At 40.7% G+C, this 19,638-nt stretch overlaps 2 protein-coding genes across 2 annotated transcripts; one reads left to right on the forward strand and one right to left on the reverse strand.

Moving 5' to 3' along the window:
- Positions 1-4,718: 4,718 nt before the first annotated feature.
- Positions 4,719-9,661, forward strand: LOC134671752 (troponin C-like). The gene is made up of 5 exons (XM_063529573.1): positions 4,719-4,919; positions 6,603-6,712; positions 7,931-8,076; positions 9,046-9,160; positions 9,456-9,661. The coding sequence occupies exons 1-5, from the start codon at positions 4,811-4,813 to the stop codon at positions 9,588-9,590; spliced, it is 615 nt and encodes a 204-aa protein (XP_063385643.1). The 5' UTR covers positions 4,719-4,810; the 3' UTR covers positions 9,591-9,661.
- A 71-nt stretch (positions 9,662-9,732) lies between these two features.
- Positions 9,733-19,383, reverse strand: LOC134672157 (protein sneaky-like). The gene is made up of 14 exons (XM_063530060.1): positions 19,060-19,383; positions 18,258-18,377; positions 17,030-17,201; positions 16,304-16,441; positions 15,774-15,894; positions 15,186-15,314; positions 14,113-14,241; positions 13,060-13,311; positions 12,052-12,147; positions 11,256-11,372; positions 10,762-10,964; positions 10,563-10,684; positions 10,289-10,417; positions 9,733-10,047 (listed from the first exon to the last, which is right to left on the reverse strand). Exons 1-14 carry the CDS (start codon positions 19,211-19,213, stop codon positions 9,890-9,892), a joined length of 2,040 nt encoding a protein of 679 aa, XP_063386130.1. The 5' UTR covers positions 19,214-19,383; the 3' UTR covers positions 9,733-9,889.
- Positions 19,384-19,638: the final 255 nt, after the last annotated feature.

Raw genomic sequence — 19,638 nt, forward strand, 5'->3', positions numbered from 1 at the left:
CGAGCGGTCAAGGCTAAGCACTCCAACATTTCGTAAAATAGACTCGCTGTTTAACGAAACCGAGGTTTAACGAAACGTCTACACATGTGGTAGGTATTTTTACTTAGTTTCGTTCACTTTCGAAAAATAATACACGTGCTGAGGTCCTTATACCCCCCCTCCCCCAACGTGATCCGTCGTGATTTTTTCGTGCCCCCCTTTGTGCACAAGTCCTATAATTCATATAGGGGCATCTAGTTTGAATGCCAAACTTGGGGGCACAATTTTTTCTTAGATATTAGATATTACACCATTATTACATCTCTTCTTCCTCTCTTTGCTTTATGCAGTAAGTAACTGCAGCACTCCGTAGACGGCGTAGAAAAATTTAAGTGTGCTGCTCTGCAGCGGCGCCACCATAATGAATACCAATGAATTATATGGTGAAATGATGTACCTAAAAGGTACATCATGTACATATAATGTTTATGGCTGTACCTGTGATACGAAACTAAATAATTGGCATTGAAAGTGGCGCCGCTGGGGAGCATACTCCCCAGCGGCGCCACACAGTACTCATAGATAGAAATGATATTAGCTATTTTTTTCTTATGTAAATTGATGTACTAATGCTGTTTATTACGTACCTATTGAAAAAAAGAATTATTTTGCATTGATTAGTGATTTTATTTACATTTTAATTCCGCGTTCCGCCTAAACGGTACGAGTTGTAAGAGAGGCGCGCGGGTGAGCGAGATGGAGATAGAAATTCTTCCCGCGGGACCGCGCTCCCGCGGCTCGCTCCGATTTTCAATAATGAATATTTTTGTTTATGCTTTCGTTATGTTTCTGTGTCTGTCCTTCGGTATCAAAAGGAAAATTATATTAAGTACGTTGTATTTTTATATTTAAAAGTATAATATATAATTAAATCACATTTTCTGTATGATAGAGTCAGACCACAGAAAGTATGCAGCGCTAAATAAAAAGTAGCTTTTAGAAATCAGTATGTGCCAACACCATAGAAAATGGATTAAATAGTCTTGATACTTGTGAAATTTCGACCATATTTCGTCATACGTTGTATTTTTTCATAATTAAAAGTATATCTAGACACGCGGTAGCGTGTCCAGCCAAGTTCAAAGAAAAAGGAACTGGCGACGCAGCAACCGTGTGTAATATTACACGAACCATTTCGAGCTACTTTTGACCCCTTCACAACTTGAAACCTACTTTACCTACATAAATGAAATTTGGCACATGTATTCAAACCCCTTAGCTTGTCCAAAATACAAAATTTTATAAACATAGCTCATATAGTTATTGATAAATCAACGTGTAAAAACCGGCATTTTTGTGACTGACTGACATATAGACCAAAAACCTAACCCACTTCTATATGACTTAGAAACTTGATATTTGGCATGAAGATAGACTATTAGGTGTATATAAAGGGAAAAAATTGAAAACTGGAAATTATTGATATTTCGATGGAAAAAAAAATACTTATAGATAGAGATGTACCGACTAGTCGGGAGAGCCGACTATCCGGCCTCATTTGTAGTCGGCGATTAGTCGGCGACTAGTCGGCAAAAATGGCCGATTAGTCGGCACTTTACAAGTGACAGAAAAACAGGGCAAAAAGAAATAAACAGCAAATATTTACATAAGCTTTTCACCAATTTTACCCAAAGTCCTATTTAGGGTGCTCACGAAAACTTTTGTTCGAATTATGGACCGCTTGGTCGCTTTCTTGTCCGATTGTCCGGTTGTCGGATGAAATAAAAAATTAGGATTTTTTTATTTATTACATTTTTTAGCGTTACTATTTATAATATGACGAATAGCGCGACGAAAGGGGTAAAACGGTTGATTTTAAGTGCATCTGAACCGAACTTAGACGAAACTAATGATCTGGCCGACTAGCCGACTAGTCGGCCGACTAATCGGCCATTCTAGCGCCGATTAGTCGGCTAGTCGGCCAAATCAATAGTCGGTACATTACTACTTATAGACCAAAAACCTAACCCACTTCTAGATGACTTAGAAACTTGATATTTGGCATCAAGGTAGATTATTAGGCGTATACAAAAGAAAAAATCTGAAAACTGAAACTTTTTGACAATTGACCGCGCGTTAGCGAGGGTCTTCTTTTCAGCTGAGGCAAACTGCTTTCATGATGAATAGTAGGGTGTTTAATTTTTCCGAATTTTCGATTTTCATCTGACTTTGCTCGAATTTTAACTGATAAAAAAATATTATACGTTAAAAAAATTAAAATCGGTCAACATTTAGAGGTTGCACAACATCAACAAAGATTTTTTAAATAACCAACGACTCTACATCGGAGGGTAGAAAATGGTTAAAGAGGCTACCATCAAAGCAGAGAGTAGTGTGATACTGAACCTTCTACATATAAATAAATTTTAAAATTAGTAGTAAACTTGGATTTTGGTTACTCGATAAATGTTCTAATTAAGATTTTTCAGTTTTTCCACCTGTTTCCAAAGGAAAAGTGCTTTATCGTATTTTAGACCAAATTCAGTTTTCTCATTCGATTTGAGTATCAGTTCATTATATTTTGTCGTTTTAAAACATAGTTCATTTTCACGCAATGTATGGGCCTGGGGTTCTCACTCTACCTTTTCAACTTGTGCAACCTCTAAACGTTATTTGATTCTTTGGATAATTGAAATAGATAGTTTTTTTTTGTATGGGGAGACTCCATTGGTGAGCAAAGTCAGGAAAAATATTACAACTTTTTTTTCTCCATACAAAAGTGAATCAGCCTAATGAATAGAATACTAACTATAGTAATTTCTGTACAAAAAGTAATGATATCCCAACAAAAACATAAATGTGAAATGAGAGCCAAGTTCAATATTAAGAATATGTGTCGTTGTTGACTCGCCGACAAAAGGATTGAGATCTATATGCGTGCCAATGTTCTGTGCTGTGTAAAAAATCTTGAAATTATAAAGGATTTGTCTTGGCTAGTTTATTTTATACCTAATACGTAACGTATAAGTTAACAACTCAAAATTTGCATTAAGTAATTTAATTTTCACTACACCAACCGGTAAAGCTCTCTTGATTGTTCAAAAACTGATAGCAAGGTTGCATTTTATTCACATGTGAGGCAAAGTAATCAAATGCAAAATTTGATTTGTTTTCTTATGTTTGTTAGTAGGATTGACTTTTAAACTATCGCTCATGCTTTGAAACCATGCTTTAGCTTGAAAACGAGCGGTTAAACAACTTTGCCCCTTGTAAAACAACTATTTTTCTTTTTACAGAAACATAAAAATAACGAAAGCCAAAACAAAAATATTATTGATAATAATAAGTTCAAAAACCAAAACCCGACTACCGAAAATCGCAATGAAACAAGATAAAATTCTTATCTCAAACTCATCATTCAGGCCTTTAGCATCATGGCAGATGATTTATGCAGAGTCTGTTAGCGAGGAACAACGTCTCTCGTGGCTGTATAAGCCAATGCGGGACCGGCATTTGCGACCGCATTTATGGCAGCTGAAGCAGGGAGTCATGTCGCCATCATTAGGTGGATTGTGCCTCTTTGCGCGTTTTCGGGCAAGGTCTTGGAACCATGCGTTGTCGTGGATTTCGATCTGGATCGACCTGGATCTCAAACTATCATACAGAAAATGTTTTTAATTAAAAGTATATACTTTTAATTATGAAAAAATACAACGTATGACGAAATATGGTCGAAATTTCACAAGTATCAAGACTATTTAATCCATTTTCTATGGTGTTGGCACATACTGATTTCTAAAAGCTACTTTTTATTTAGCGCTGCATACTTTCTGTGGTCTGACTCTATCATACAGAAAATGTTATTTAATTATATATTATACTTTTAAATATAAAAAATACAACGTACTTAATATAATTTTCCTTTTGATACCGAAGGACAGACACAGAAACATAACGAAAGCATAAACAAAAATATTCATTATTGAAAATCGGAGCGAGCTGCGGGAGCGCGGTCCCGCGGGAAGAATTTCTATCTCCATTTCGCTCACCCGCGCGCCTCTCTTACAACTCGTACCGTTTAGGCGGAACGCGGAATTAAAATGTAAATAAAATCACTAATCAATGCAAAATAATTCTTTTTTTCAATAGGTACGTAATAAACAGCATTAGTACATCAATTTACATAAGAAAAAAATAGCTAATATCATTTCTATCTATGAGTACTGTGTGGCGCCGCTGGGGAGTATGCTCCCCAGCGGCGCCACTTTCAATGCCAATTATTTCGTTTCGTATCACAGGTACAGCCATAAACATTATATGTACATGATGTACCTTTTAGGTACATCATTTCACCATATAATTCATTGGTATTCATTATGGTGGCGCCACTGCAGAGCAGCACACAAATTTAATGCTATATATAGTCGCACCAAACAAAGTCTGCAGCGGATTTGATAGCCCACGCAGTGTCAAGTGTTATGTATACGTCATAATTTCATAGAAGTTTGACGTTTAAAATGACACTTGCACTGCGTGGGCTAATATCAAAATCGCTGCAGACTTGTTACGGTCTGACTATACACGCTCGATACATTACCATACACAATTTTCTTTTAAATATAGTTATTGTCGCAAAGGCTTTCTGCCAAAAGAATACAGTCCAAATCACTTATACTGAGCTTATACTCTTTGGTCCAAATACAATCACTGTGAAATCTTTGCTGTTAAATTAACACGACCAAGGAGAGCCAAAATATTCCGACCGCATGGCAGTGTCATAAAAGTCATGTTGATGTTGACAAAGTCAATACAGCTGTGATCCAAATAAACGATGGGCATCAATTTTAGCTCTTTCTTTTCCGGTTTGGGGAGGTTTTTCGAGTATCCCGTGAAAAGGAAGCCGATCTGTTTCTACAGGCAGGAGGATTTTACTGCCACAGGTATACCTAAGTATAAGCTCATACTTTATTTATTTTATATGATTATTTTCTAGGTAGAAGATACTCGTTACTTTTGAGCTTGATGGCAAGTATTACTTTATATGTTTAATATCTGGATTGATAATCCAGGATCCCAACTAGCCCTAAAAGTAGAAAGTTTTGAAAAATGTTGCGTATTCACATGCAATAATGCCTTATACTAGTCTTACACTGATCATATAGTAGAGTCATAAAAGCTTAATCATGTATGTCGATACAACGGAGCCACGCCGTTTTGTCGACTAAATAGTGTTTAGTTTTAAGTTTATAAAATACATATGTATGTTAGTCTGTAAGGTATATGGGCCTTATATTGTTGCCTGAATTAAATTTGAAAAATATTTAGATAATAGCAATAGGTATTACAGGCGACTTTATTATAGCATCTTATAAATAATTTCTTTATAGATTTTTCCAATTCCAAATTACCTTGCAGTCCTTTTACTCGCATCACCCTCGGGCCGATTCGCGCCCACCCTTGGCTCAAATTAACAAAACATTATTCTAACCGCATCCTAAATATCCCAACAAGCAAAATAGCCCTCGGCCTACTGGAAATGAGCTAAAAACAAAGAAAAGTTTTACTTTCCTTGGTAGATAGCCTGCAGCGTACTACAGTACAGAGATAAGAACCGGCTTTTGTGTTAAGTAACTAAAACGAATAACTTCCCATACTTAAACCGTGACTCACAATCAATGTTGGCATTGTTTGTAATGGCTCCTATACACGATGGGCCAGCGCCGGGCCACTCCAAGGGACGTATTTATGCCGTAGAGGGAGCAATGAAAATGAAATGAAAATGAAAATGAAAATGAAAATTCTTTATTTGCATAAAATATGGTAGGTATAACAAGGTGTTATTGGAAATATATTCCCGTACAGAAACATATTTTGCTGGTTAAGCATGCAAATATTAAAGTGATATTGCTATCTCATTCTACCGCATGGCTGCGTCCCTTGGAGTGGCCGGCGCGGCGCTGGCCCATCGTGTAGAGGAGCCATAAACGCGGGTGCTTGTATTTTCGTAGATGTAAACTAGCTAATCTTAAGTTCGTTTAACATAAAACTTAGGAAATAAAAACCTGAACTGAGGCAGAGATAGATATAATAATCTAGATATACTCGTATGTAGATTCTTTATTTAATAAGTGGACTGTGGGTATTGCACTTTAAAAAACCGGCCAAGTGCGAGTAAGACTCGCGTTTCTAGGGTTCCGTACATAAGTCCGACTCACGCTTGACTGCACATTTCTAATAGGTTTTCCTGTCATCTACAGGTTAAGAACTATTTTGTGTATTTTTTTTTCAAAATTTTAGACCCGAAGGTCTAAAATTCGGGGTTTTGGAGATAGGGGGGGGGGGGAATGGTAATATTATGGCTATTTTCTTAAATAACTTCGAACCTATGTTTTTTAAAATGATAAAAAAACGTGTCCAGCTTTAGGTCACTAATTTACATATGTGTACCAAATTTCAACTTAAGTACATAATTTGTCCAGTACTTTCCGAGAAAATAGGCTGTGACTGACGGACAGAACAGACCGATGCACGAGTGATCCTATAAGGGTTCCGTTATTTCCTTTTGAGGTACGGAACCCTAAAAATGTATGTATACTATTAATACCTACTATTCTACGAAACAGGCGAACCCGTGCGGCGTCTTTCGGATCAGCCGAAGGCCGCCATGACGGACTATGACAAGCTCGTCGACTTGTTCTACAAGCGGCTGGCGGAGCAGCGCCAGTATAACCAAGTATGGCAATGACATATCTATTGGCAATTTGAAAACTAGTGGTGTAATATGTAGCTATAGGCGTGGGCGAATGGGGCCTACGTCCACGGCCTCTCGCTCATCGGCCTCTCAAAGCCAACCTTTTTATTAGTACCTTGAAAAGGGTCCCGCAGATGTGGTTTTCACCCACGGCTACATTGGTTCACGCTACGCCACTGTTGAAAACTTTATTGCATTCACAATGAATTAATGATATACCCTATATACCAGTACGGATATGATGGTCGTATTTGTCTACGTGACAGCGTGATAAAACGGTGTCCGTCTCTTTCTATCCCTAAGTATAAGCGAGGTAAAAAGTGACAGTTGTTTTATCAGGTGGATAAATGTGGATAAAGCGATCCATAATAGGCTTGCAGTTGCAGTTCAGTTAAAGGCCAGCTGTTTGATGTACAGATATGTAGTGCATAATTATTTTCCATCGTATTTTCACGGAAACGTACAAACGTGTCTTGCTGTTTCAGTCAGTTTCAGAACAAAAAGTACTGAGGTTGACTGAAGTAGCATGACAAATACGAACGTTTCCGAGAAAATATGATGGATAACAATTTTGCACTACATCTGTAAGTACCTACGCATATCATGTATTCCAACATTTTAAATATAAACTTTGAAGAAGAGGTTCAGCCAGTTAGCTTGCGAGAAAAATATTTATTATTCATCATCCAAAAAGAATGCATAAAACCTACGCCATGAACACTTAAAGTCGTCATTACTATTTGTGCCCACAGCGCCACAACTAGGTATAAGTGTTATGGCAGACGCTGTCGAAGTAAAAACACCGAACTGTGTATGTTCAAGCAAAATTGAAATTGAATTGAATTGTCGAAGTAACCTTCACACTTTCCAGTAAGGTTTACATTAACTCCCTTGCGCCCGGCATCTTATGGTCTAAGAAGGATACTATAAGGTTCGTTTTCAGCCCCCTCTATAAATTGCACACCTTCAATTGTTTTTACAACCCCTTTGTTGCCCAACCACTGTCACACCCACCGCTGAACAGCTGCCAGGCGCCCGGATTAATTAATAATGATAGTATGGCACACTTAACTAGAGGGATTTCGTTGCTCTATAAATTGCAAACCTATTTCCGTAGCTTGCTCTCCGTCTATTGGTGTTGGAGTGACGTTTGTGTTAATGACAAAGCGTTCTAAGAGTTAAAGCTTTTAATGTGCGCAGGAGATGAAAGAGCTCGACCGTCGCTGGAGCACACAGAAGGTGGTGGAGCGGTTCCCGGGCTGGAACGACGTCACCATCGCCAACCTGCACAGCCTGTTCCTGCTGTTCGACAACCAGGCTAACGGCATGCTCGGCTGCGACGACTTGTTAGTATAAACGTATATTAGAGAGCTCGACCGCCGCTGGAGCACACAGAAGGTGGTGGAGCGGTTCCCGGGCTGGAACGACGTCACCATCGCCAACCTGCACAGCCTGTTCCTGCTGTTCGACAACCAGGCTAACGGCATGCTCGGCTGCGACGACTTGTTAGTATAAACGTATAGAGAGCTCGACCGCCGCTGGAGTACACAGAAGGTGGTGGAGCGGTTCCCGGGCTGGAACGACGTCACCATCGCCAACCTGCACCATCAGCCTGTTCCTGCTGTTCGACAACCAGGCTAACGGCATGCTCGGCTGCGACGACTTGTTAGTATAAACGTATAAAGAGCTCGACCGTCGCTGGAGCACACAGAAGGTGGTGGAGCGGTTCCCGGGCTGGAATGACGTCACCATCGCCAACCTGCACAGCCTGTTCCTGCTGTTCGACAACCAGGCCAACGGCATGCTCGGCTGCAACGACTTGTTAGTATAAACTAGCTACACCTTTCTTTATTTTCAGTGCATTTCTGAAATGTGCCAGTCATGGCACTCATGGCGTCAAAATACTTACTCAAAAATGTCGCCATGCGCGGCTCACGGCTTCATTTCACTGCGTAGATGTCCGATCGGCGCAGCACAGCGAGAAATAGATTACCAATATTTGCGAGGGAGTTCCTTTTAACAATGTCCTCACCATCACCAACCGTTCTTTTCATTCATATGGAATCTACCTTTTCTTTCCACATCACACGTACAGTCACCACACGGGATTGTTATGCCATTTAGGGTTCTTGCTAAATTGGAAATTCTATAGCGTAAGTATTGAACAACCAATTTAGCTAGGACCCTTAATGGCCCAACAATCGCGAAACGTGATGGACCTAAGTACCTACTTACGTTTCTTGCGCAAGCAAATGGTCTTATCATCCGATTCGACAACGTCTATGTGGATTCTACCATGCAGTGTGTATTTTCAGTGGAGCTGTGCTTGAAAGTCTAGGCGATGAGAGTTCTATGGAGCTGCGAAAAGAGAAATTCGCTGCCGCCGACACTGATAACGATGGATGGATCACGTACGACGAATTTCTTTCGGTTAGAGTACTTTTTCATAATTTAGTTTAAAAAAGAGTAAGTTACGTTTATGCGTGGTCTCTTGTCACCAACCAACCCCTAATGTATCTAGTCACATTTTGACTAACCCTGCCTATACTCGTCATCAGTTCTGTCCCTAGGCGTAGGTATATCCACCATGATAAATATCATAGGTACTGTGATGTTGATGCAATTTAAAGTATTTATTAGGTACCGCACTATCGCAGATACCAAGAGTTATAAAGACATCTTACGTCCGTTCTGAGTGTCCTGACTATTTATTGCTTTATTTCAGCTGGTGTACAATTTCAACGACCAAAAAGAAGGGAGCTTGACAGGTCTGGCGCTGCTGTGCAACGAGATCGCGGAGAACATACAATTCGTTAGCAATCTTACGGTCGGCGAACAACTAGAATACGGACTCTTTTGAAATAAAAAATAGTTTATTAAGTAGCATATTTTAATTACTTAAACAGTAGAAATAAAGAAACGCAAAGTTACTGAAACTGAATTAAACAATGCCTAAAAAGTGGAATAAATGGTTATTCCAGATTTTTTAGGCGTCAATTATATGCTCAGCCGTAGAACTTACCGGCTTGTTTGTTTAAAACATCAAACACCACACGGTAGCCCTTACAAAGCTCAATACGGGTGGCTCGTTGAGCGAATCCTGACTATGAATCCGGCAATGCTATATGGCGATACAGTAGATATACGTCCGTCAGGCCATCAATATACGGGTAACTCGTCGTCGCTGAGTGAGTCCTGGTCACTCAGCTCGGCGAGGTTGGGGTCGCAGGCGAGGCAGCGTCCGCGGACCTCGAGCCAGCACTCCCCGCAGTACAGGAACGGGCAGTTCGGCATATCACATGCCTTCCACCCGCTTTCTAAGAGACGTATAATTTGAGATACCTTAAACCTGTACTTAATGTCTATGTGCAAGTAGGTAATTAAAATGTGCCCTTCATAGGCCCGGGGAAGTTTGGATCATACTGTATATTCTTTTACCACGTCTTAGAGTCTGCGCGGAAAGAGAAGTGTCGTAAAATGTATTGGTTCCCTTATATTCTGCGACTCTTCTCTTTCCGCTATACCTACTACTTCATACTATATAAATTGTGACCTTACCAGCATTCCTGGGTTCTATCTCGCCGCAGATTAGGCAAGCCATTCTGGCCGCTGGTAACAGCCGCAGCCAGCCCAAAATATTCGGGAAGCGGAGCAGGAGACTCTCGCCGGAAAGATAGTGGGCCCGTACTGACTGCACAACGAAAAAGTACAGGACACGCTATAAAATCATTTCAACATTTAGATGATTGAAGTAGTTGCTTAAATAAACCGAAACTTGTTATTACTTAAATAAACCGAAACTGCTTAGAATGAAGGTGGGATGTGATGTGACTTGCCTGGACAGCCTTTCTGCGAAGAGTGGCGTCCAATCTCACGCGCTTCTTTAGGATGTCATTGTAGAGGTGCAAGACTCGCTGTTTTTCGCGCCGCGGGTAGAAGTAGCTACAGATCAGCCTGGTGTTGAGAGATCTCCGATAAGTAAAGATTTTCCTAAGAGCTACCAAAAAAAATTGCTGCAATTTAAAGATTACCTTCTCAATCGCGACGTATAAGGGTTGACACAGAGCAGCAGCATTACCCAAAGATACCCCCCGTAGATTCTCAAATAGAAGATGGCTGGCATTATGCGGGGGTGAGGCAAGCAAGTGTTGGTCGCCGTGCCCTGCTCGTGACTTGTACGGAGGTGCGAGATCATCGCGCGGATAGTGTTGGCTACGATTCCTGTCCCTTCCACCTGGATTAGTGAATGCAAGTAAAATATAAAAGATGGTCGGCATAATTCAAGGGTGAGGCAAGCAAGAATTCGTCGCCGTGCCAACACAGACTGTGTTGGCTACGAGTCATAATGTCTTTTTTACCTAAATTAAAAAATCCTTAACTATATTAGATCAGATACATGGTCGATGAGCGAGCTACGGAGCTAGAACAAAGACTTTTAGATCATTCTGGGTTTATATCCTAGCGTTCTCTAATTTTCCCTACATCGGTGGCTGTCAGCTGAATATTGTATGATAATAATACTAACCTCAATCTCCAAATCCCGAGTGCCAGACTCGGCTTCCACCCTAGCATGCTGGCTCACCACATCCAGCGCCTCGTAGAACAGCCGATCCAGCATCACGAACGTGGTAGCTGTCACCACCTGGATCACAAACAACAAAAAACATAAGCTACTGTCTTATTTTCTGAAACATAAGGACATGCCAGAGCTTAATTTCATAAATTGTGTTAAGCCAAATTAGCTTCCGGCGATGCCAACATTTGACCTGTTCCAAAATTGTGGGCATTTTGTTTCTCTAATATTTAATAGTTATTTGTTTTACAAGGGTGCAAAGTTGTTGTTTAACCGCTCGTGCTAATATTGATACCTGAGCAAGCGAAAGCGAGGTTCAAAATTGAACCACGAGCGTAGCGAGTGGTTCGAAAACTGGAATCTTGAGAGTTGCGAGGGTTTTAAAGCACGAGGGTTAAACAAAATTTGTCCCCGAGTGAAACACAAAATTTTTCACCACACCAACCCGAAGCAAATATTAAATGTAAAATATCAAACAAAATCAAATCCAAATTAATGTTATTTAATATTTATCATCCAAAATCATCATTTTAAAGTCAATTCTACCAGCAAACTTATATAAACAACGCGACGCGCGTGTTTTAAACTTATGAAAACGACTCAAATTTTGCATTTGATTACTTTGCCTCACATGTGAATAAAATGCAACTTTGCTATCAGTGTTTGAAGTGCAAAGTAAGCCTTTCCGAGCTGTGTGGTGAAAAATACTTAACACTCGGGAGCAGAATTAGAACTCTGTATGACTCACCTCTAGCAGCACCTTAAGCATCTGCGTCAGCAACCGCTGGCGGTCTGCCGTCGAGTACGCTAAAGAGTATACATCTACGTAGCGGCTGCGTTCCATCTGTGGTATTATGATTTAATAACTTTAATAGGGAGTTAGCACGGAAGGAAATTTCGAGCGCCTATTTCGACCGAAACAAAGGTTAAAGTCGCACCAATAAAAGTCTGCAGCGGATTTGATAGCCCACGCAGCGTAAGTGTTATTTAATACGTCATAATTTCATAGAAGTTCATTGACGTTTAAAATGACACTTGCACTGCGTGGGCTATGAAAATCGCTACAGACTTTTTACGGCCTGGCTATAGGCACTGGTCCCACCGCGAGCTAGTAAGCTATGAACTATCGGCTATAAACACGAACAAAAGATAAGCACTCCCGTGTAAATAAAAGAGACACGGCGATATTTATAGTTACTCGCCCAGCGATGAGCTATAAATATCGCCGTGTCTCTTTTATTTACACGGGAGTGCTTATCTTTTGTTCGTGTTTATAGCCGATAGCTCATAGCTTGCTAGCTCGCGGTAGGACCAGCAGTGCCATATAACCAAACTGAGTAGCCATTACCAGGCGTTCCGCTCTGTCGAAACTCTATGACCATTTTTCATACACATTGTATGTATGGACTCACGTTTATATGCCATGACTATTTTTACATTACGTATACACTTGACGTGCCCCTCCCCCGCAAAAATCGGTAGACTGTTTTGTACAGAAAATTACAGACAATTCGTCTCCATTTGGTTATATTCTCCAAGACCTTACCCAAAGATACAAAACTGTAATTTAAATCATCATCATCATCATACCCTTGCCCTTTATCGCCCACTGCTGAGCATAGGCCTCTCTTCTAGTACGCCACTTGTCCCGGTCCTGAGCTAATCCAGAATTAAGTGACCCGCAATTTTCCGGATGTCGTCCACCCAACGAGCCAAACGGACGCCAGGCGCTTCTTTCATTTATTTAAATAATTACCTTTTTCAGAGGCAAAAGCGTGTACTGACTCCTCATAAGCCTCCGCCTCTCGATCTTTCTAAACAAGTCGGTGATATACACGTTATCGAACTCTATGTTGGTGAGGAATAAATCGTGGTATGCCTGTGCTGCCACGGCTATCCGCAGGAACAGTATGGCTTGGCACACGTTCACTACGACGAGGGCGTTCTGAATGATTGAGAATTTTTCTTCGAAGGCTTGTTTTACGCGATCGCCAGTCTCTTTCGCGGCCTGAAATTCATATTATTTTTAGTCACGAGTAGGTACGAGTCTCGTGTTTCAGAAAATGCATACCAAAAAGTTTTTGATTAGGTATAGAAGAGTGCCTAGAAACTAAACAACTATTAGGCTTTACGTTTGACCTATTAAAATAGATGGATGTACTGCGCTACATGTTTTGCAACATAATGTATGGACCCGTGCCGCGCCTTCCACATAACCGTCAAGTTCACAATTTTTAGGGTTCCGTACCCAAAGGGTAAAACGGGACCCTATTACTAAGACTTCGCTGTCCGTCCGTCCGTCTGTCACCAGATTGTATCTCACGAACCGTGATAGCTAGACAGTTGAAATTTATCACAGATGATGTATTTCTGTTGCCGCTATGCTATAACAACAAATACTAAAAACAGAATAAAATAAAGATTTAAATGGGGCTCCCATACAACAAACGTGATTTTTGACCAAAGTTAAGCAACGTCGGGAGTGGTCATTACTTGGATGGGTGACCGTTTTTTTTTTGCTTTTTTTTGTTTTTTTTTTCATTATGGTACGGAACCCTTCGTGCGCGAGTCCGACTCGCACTTGCCCGGTTTTTTTTTCTTAAACTTTCCACATCTTAAACAATCAACGAATCTATGTCCATACTCAAGCCTCTACACCATTTTCTTGAGTACCGTCAGCAGCAGAATTTGCTAAGCGGGCCAGGTGTTCAAAATGATCTCAACGCGACTTTATTGTTAAGAGAATAAGAGCGTGTCAAGGTTATTTTGAACACCTCGCCCGCTTAGCAACTTCTACTGCTGTAAGTACCTGAACATCAGCATATGCATCATTTTCATTAGGTTCTTGATAGCGTACAGATATTTCATCGGGACCTTTCATTAACTCAGCCTTGGCTTCTTTGAGGGCCGCGTAACCAACACCTAGCCCTGCAGATATCTGCGAAGAACATTAAAATATGTACTAGTTAGGTAGTAGGTTCCTAGGTATATAGTCTAACCTATAGCAGTAGCACAGAATAAATAATAGTACTAGGTACAGAAGACTCACTCTCTAACAAAACGCGTCTGTCACGATCAGCACAGATATGGGCGCTAGATGGCGATAGCGCCACGCGCGACGGCTTATGGCAAACCCCAAAATTGGGGTCGAACGGATGGACTTTTAGCTACCTGTAGCAAAGCGACGAAATCGCGGAGTGAGCCACGCCTGGCAGTAGGTACCTAGATAATTTTCAATCGCCTAGGTGTTTTGTACTTAATTAAGTACTTACAATAATATGTAGACAAGTTATTCAACGACGCACTCCACGATGTCATTTTGCAAAATATAGAAACCGGAAGTCTATTAAAAGATATTTAAAAGCGACCAAACTTCATAGAATCGATGTAAAAAAAAATCACCTGTTTCCTATTCTCGGATTTATTGAGACATCGGGACCCACCATATGCAACACGTTGCATGTGGATTGTAGCCGCAAAAAGTAGGTATACTTTACGAGTATGTTTTTGACATTTTGCTATTGCATTTTGCACTTTATCAGAAGCTTGTAGAATACTTTTTACAATGTCCTTTGATAGTTGACTTGAGCTTTAGAACATCAAGCCCTCATGGGTAGTAACTGTAGTGAGGTCATAAACTTGTACCTACTGTCCTTAAAAGCAAATAAATGTATAATACCTACTGATCTTCCCCACGAAACCTTTTCTTTTATATAAAATAAGTATATATTTATGAACACATACCTTATTAACGCTGTTTAAAAACGCCTAATGTTGTTTAACGCCTACGTTACAGTTGGTCTTTGAGCAAAAAAATTGGAGGAATATTTATTGTTTTATTATAATTTAGGTAGGTATAATATAAAGTTAAAATGAGTAAACCTGCGTTCTGCTGTCACAAATGCCAGCCCCCAGCGCGCTTGGCACGTCACATGCCGCTCGCGTCATCAGGGGCGCGCAAAACACAGACGCGACGTGCCACGGCAGCTTCTCGGCGCACCTCTGCCACGTCTGGAACCAACCAGCAGATTGGATCTAGCCTTTTGAACTCCAAACGGCACATCCATTTGCCGTGCCATGACGCCACGGAGGTAAAATTTAGTTTTGTGAATATGCCAACCTAAAAGTGGGGTGTTTTTCAGTAGATTTTCATCAATAAACGATCGATGTCAAATGCCGTCTTTGGCTTGGTTGTCACGGTTTTGCATTGACGTCAATCCGTCTGTGGCGTTCAAAAATCTAGCACACGTTCGTTCAACCGCAACCAGCAATGCACAAAGCCGCAGATAGGCCAACGAAGACCCACAAAGCCCACAGGCCATCATCGATGACCAATCAAGGACAAAGAAGCCATAGCCCACGTTAGGGCATAGAAAAAGACCGGCGACAAGAAACGGCCAAAAACCCAAAAAGGTACCTAAAGTTGACGCTTTCCGGGCTGAGAGTGAGAACAGAAAGAAAATTTCTTGCCTGTGACATCCGCTCCTGGGTGCGCGACACGGCCGCCGACAACACGTTGTTACAACGGTATTCAGTTTTCTTGAGATATTCTTTCTGGTATACCTCAGTTCGTTGGTCTTTTGGCAAAATTCTAAAAGCATATTTTAGCTTTTAGTTGTGGTTTCTCAATATTATGATGAGATTTAATTTAGATTTGATTTATAGTATTGCAGCCAGAGGTTTGCGCGATCGATATCAGTAAGGCATGTTTGTTCCTGATGATGATCTGCATAAAGAAGTCTCATTAAATTGATATATATTCTGCTGAATTTATATTCACAGGTGTGAATCAACCTACCTGTGAATACAAGCCAATTATAGGAACTCACAGGTAGTAACATAATACTAAATTAGAATTTTTTAAATATTTAAATACCTTAAACGACTAATTATTAGGTTAAATTCCTTGGATTCTTAGTAAGACGCGCGCCGAACACAGCCATTTCCCATTTGTTGACAATTTTACGCTATAAAATACTCGTACCAATAACAGTTCTTACTGATATTTGAACTCGATGTGAGCGGAGCGATTCCCTTGGATCAAATCGTCGGCTGTGCGCGTCAGTTCAACACTCTGATGCAGCTCGGTGGTTGCTTCGATCTCGCTTTCTATTGGTGCAGTCACGTCTTGGAAGTAACTGGTGAATAAGTAATTATAATTAAATCAACATCTGTTAAACTTGAGAGTTCTAAATCGACGCCTGCTTGATATCAAACTATTTTATTTTAGTTTGTCAGTGAAAAGATACTTACAATGAATATATTATATGTAGGTAGACCTCATCTGAGATGTTGTTTGAGTCGGCTTCCAACGACCGCACCTACCTACTCGGTAACTGTAGTGGAACTTAATGTTATACTATTTTATTTTCTTTAACTAACTTAGAGGTTCCAATGTCCGACACAGCTCTAAAAATCGACAAGTACAAAAGTTGACAGCAAGGTGTCGCATATTGGGTCTTAACATGTCGATTGTTGGGGTGTTTACGCTACCTGCCACTGAAAAGTACAAAGTGAAACCTATTTTTGTAGAAGATCCACTATGCTTTAAGGTGCGACATGCCAAACAATGGTAGGGATTGGACAATATTAGGGACCCGATCTATCGACATTGTTGCCAATTTGTAATCTCCTTATTACTGCAACTTCCGTTATACCTATCCAAAACAGAACTGCCACTAATAAATCTCTTTCCGATTACTAGAATATTAGAGAAAAAAACGAACTTTAGAGTCTCTGCAGCTTGTCTGATCTCGTCTTCCATCCCCTCTACGGTTTGGCGCAGCGGGCGCGCGATCAGTGTGTCCCGCACACCGGACAGGTTATGGGCCAACTCGTTACTACACGCGAACACTCTCACCACCTCACGAGCGTTTAAACTCATGTTCATGATGGGCCCTGAAAGTTTTCGATGTAGCATAAGTAAAAAAGCGGACAAGTGCGAGTTGGACTCGCCCACCGAGGGTTCCGTACTTTTTAGTATTTGTTGTTATAGCGGCAACAGAAATACATCATCTGTGAAAATTTCAACTGTCTAGCCTGCCTGACAGACGGACGGACGGACAGCGGAGTCTTAGTAATAGGGTCCCGTTTTACCCTTTGAGCACCTACGGAACCCTAAAAACAGCAATGAGAAAAACAAAGTTGCTCGCGATTGCATTGTCAACTAAAATGTATCGCATCTCTGGTACTGAAAAGGTTTTAAAACATATAGACTTGCTCTGCAACTGCAAAATTTGCAAAAGTCCAGGGAAGCAAATAACAAACTGCGTGATAGACTGATAGTAAAACTTTATTCTAAGCAAACTAAGAGTAGGTATAGTCGAATACTGTAAAATTTTGGCCGTATACAACATGAACTTAATGTTGAAAGGGCTTAAGTTAAAAGCAGAGCAGGCATGCACTGATTAACCCATTGACCGCCACTACTGACGGCTGTGGACGTCATCGGCAAGTATTGCCAAGGACGCTAACGACGGCTACAGCCGTCAGCTTCGACAATGCAATAGAGACTTACGCGGGACTCCGTAAAGTTCAATTTCGCTTAAATAATCGCGATCGCCTGGCGTTCGGGGCACGGCATATTCCCTCGCCGTCTGGCGGTCAAAAGGTTAACAATAAAGCATACCAATACCAAAAGTTAAGGCTGACGAGGGTGGGAAAGAAGTGGACAAAGCTGCATGTCCATATTGTCCATTGAGGCGGAGACTAGCGGAGATGTGTATGGAATCCGCGAGATGACAACCAATGCTATTGGTTGATTCCCCATATCACCGCCTCAGTGGACAGGAAGCCTAAGTATGCATTATCATCATCATATCAGCCCTTTATCACCCACTGCTGAGCATAGGTCTCTCTTCTAGTACGCCACTTTCCCGGTCCTGAGCTAATATCTCATCCAGAAGTGACCCGCAATTTTCCGGGTATTTACCCAACGAGTAAGTATGCGCTTACCAGCAACAACATAAGTCAGTATTAACCCCTTCAACACGCGGCGGCCGTCCTTGCCGAGGTACATAGGAATAGTTAGCAGGGAAATGCATCGTATTTGGATTGCGGCTACATTTAATAAACCTGAAATTAAATGATGAATTGCGCATTGTAATACCTACCTACTATTAAAAAACTGTTAAGTACTTGAATACCTATAAACTCATATTGTCTTTTTGCATTTATTTAGCATCAAAAGTAAAGTGAAATCAGTCAAGAGCATTTCGGGCCAGTCTCAATGTAGGCACAGAAGAAATAATAGTACTACCGTACAGAAAGGACACTTCCTACAAACCCGAAGTTTGACAGCGGTTCAGGGTCGAATCATGCTATCCTTTTCTAATATATGGCACTATCCCTTCGGCTATTTATTGTCAAGGTTGTCAAAATTCAAGCCATTTATCTTATCAGTGGTCGTTGTGGTCGTGCACGCAAAAGGAAAGTCAAGTCTCGGAGCAATGCTGAGCCAAACGGAGCAGAGTTGTCAGAAGTGTCTCCCCACTGATGTCAGGATACAAAGTAGGTAAGTAAGTCATGTATGGTCAGTATGGTGCGACAATGCACACTTAAGCGTAAAAGAGCTCTATTAACTCTTTTCATTGTATTTTCTACATTTTCGTAAGGATAGAAAATTGTATGGTATTTGCTTATAAGGTTTATTTGTTGTGAGAGTGATATTTTACTCATGATACTAAATATGGTTATAGTGCCATAAAACTGGTTATTGAAGCGAATTCTAAGTAAGTGAAGATATGAAATGACTAACCAAGGGTAACACTTAGAACCATAGATACAACACGTCCCACATCGTAAGGCATCAAGCCACTAAGCATAAAGTTATAGTACAGCTGCCCCAACCCAAAACCACCGACGAAAGCTACACAGGCTCTTAGGCACTTTACAATTCCTTTGACTACCATATCGAAATGAAAGCGTTTAATATACTTTTGTAGTTACATATACCTACATAAAACTATTTTATTAAGCACTGTACGGTTCAAATAATTCTCTTATATTATATTTATTCAAATATAACACTAATATTGGTATAAAACAAACCAATTTCCATAGAAAATGTCACTCTGTCATGCGACTCTTGCGTCAACGGAAAGCCAACGTCACTTCATTTTGAACTACATCGTCTTTCGGAAGAGGTGAAGGTGTCAGTCGACAGGTTTTTGGCTATAGCTAAGGGTGGTATCACAGACAAAACATCCTCCAGACTGAGCATAGTACCGCTACCCCCTGCCACGCATACGGTAATTTTACTCCATGTTCGAGTCGAAAGTGTCTTTGTGTGACGTCCGTGTCCTTGAACGGACCAATCACGGCACGGGACTTCGCT

This window comes from Cydia fagiglandana, chromosome 16, assembly GCF_963556715.1.
Source record: "Cydia fagiglandana chromosome 16, ilCydFagi1.1, whole genome shotgun sequence".
Classification (NCBI taxonomy): domain Eukaryota; kingdom Metazoa; phylum Arthropoda; class Insecta; order Lepidoptera; family Tortricidae; genus Cydia; species Cydia fagiglandana.

What these genes read in the sequence shown, in the direction of transcription:
- LOC134672157 (XM_063530060.1), bottom strand. Translation starts at nt 19,213, where the DNA reads ATGGTAGTCAAAGGAATTGTAAAGTGCCTAAGAGCCTGTGTAGCTTTC. An exon ending in TTTGTGACAGCAGAACGCAG is followed by an intron (nt 14,242 to 15,185) that starts GTTTACTCATTT and finishes TGTTCTTCGCAG; the next exon opens with ATATCTGCAGGGCTAGGTGT. An exon ending in TATACGTCGCGATTGAGAAG is followed by an intron (nt 10,685 to 10,761) that starts GTAATCTTTAAA and finishes TCTCAACACCAG; the next exon opens with GCTGATCTGTAGCTACTTCT.
- LOC134671752 (XM_063529573.1), top strand. Translation starts at nt 4,811, where the DNA reads ATGGGCATCAATTTTAGCTCTTTCTTTTCCGGTTTGGGGAGGTTTTTC. An exon ending in GGAGGATTTTACTGCCACAG is followed by an intron (nt 4,920 to 6,602) that starts GTATACCTAAGT and finishes TCTACGAAACAG; the next exon opens with GCGAACCCGTGCGGCGTCTT. An exon ending in CGTACGACGAATTTCTTTCG is followed by an intron (nt 9,161 to 9,455) that starts GTTAGAGTACTT and finishes GCTTTATTTCAG; the next exon opens with CTGGTGTACAATTTCAACGA.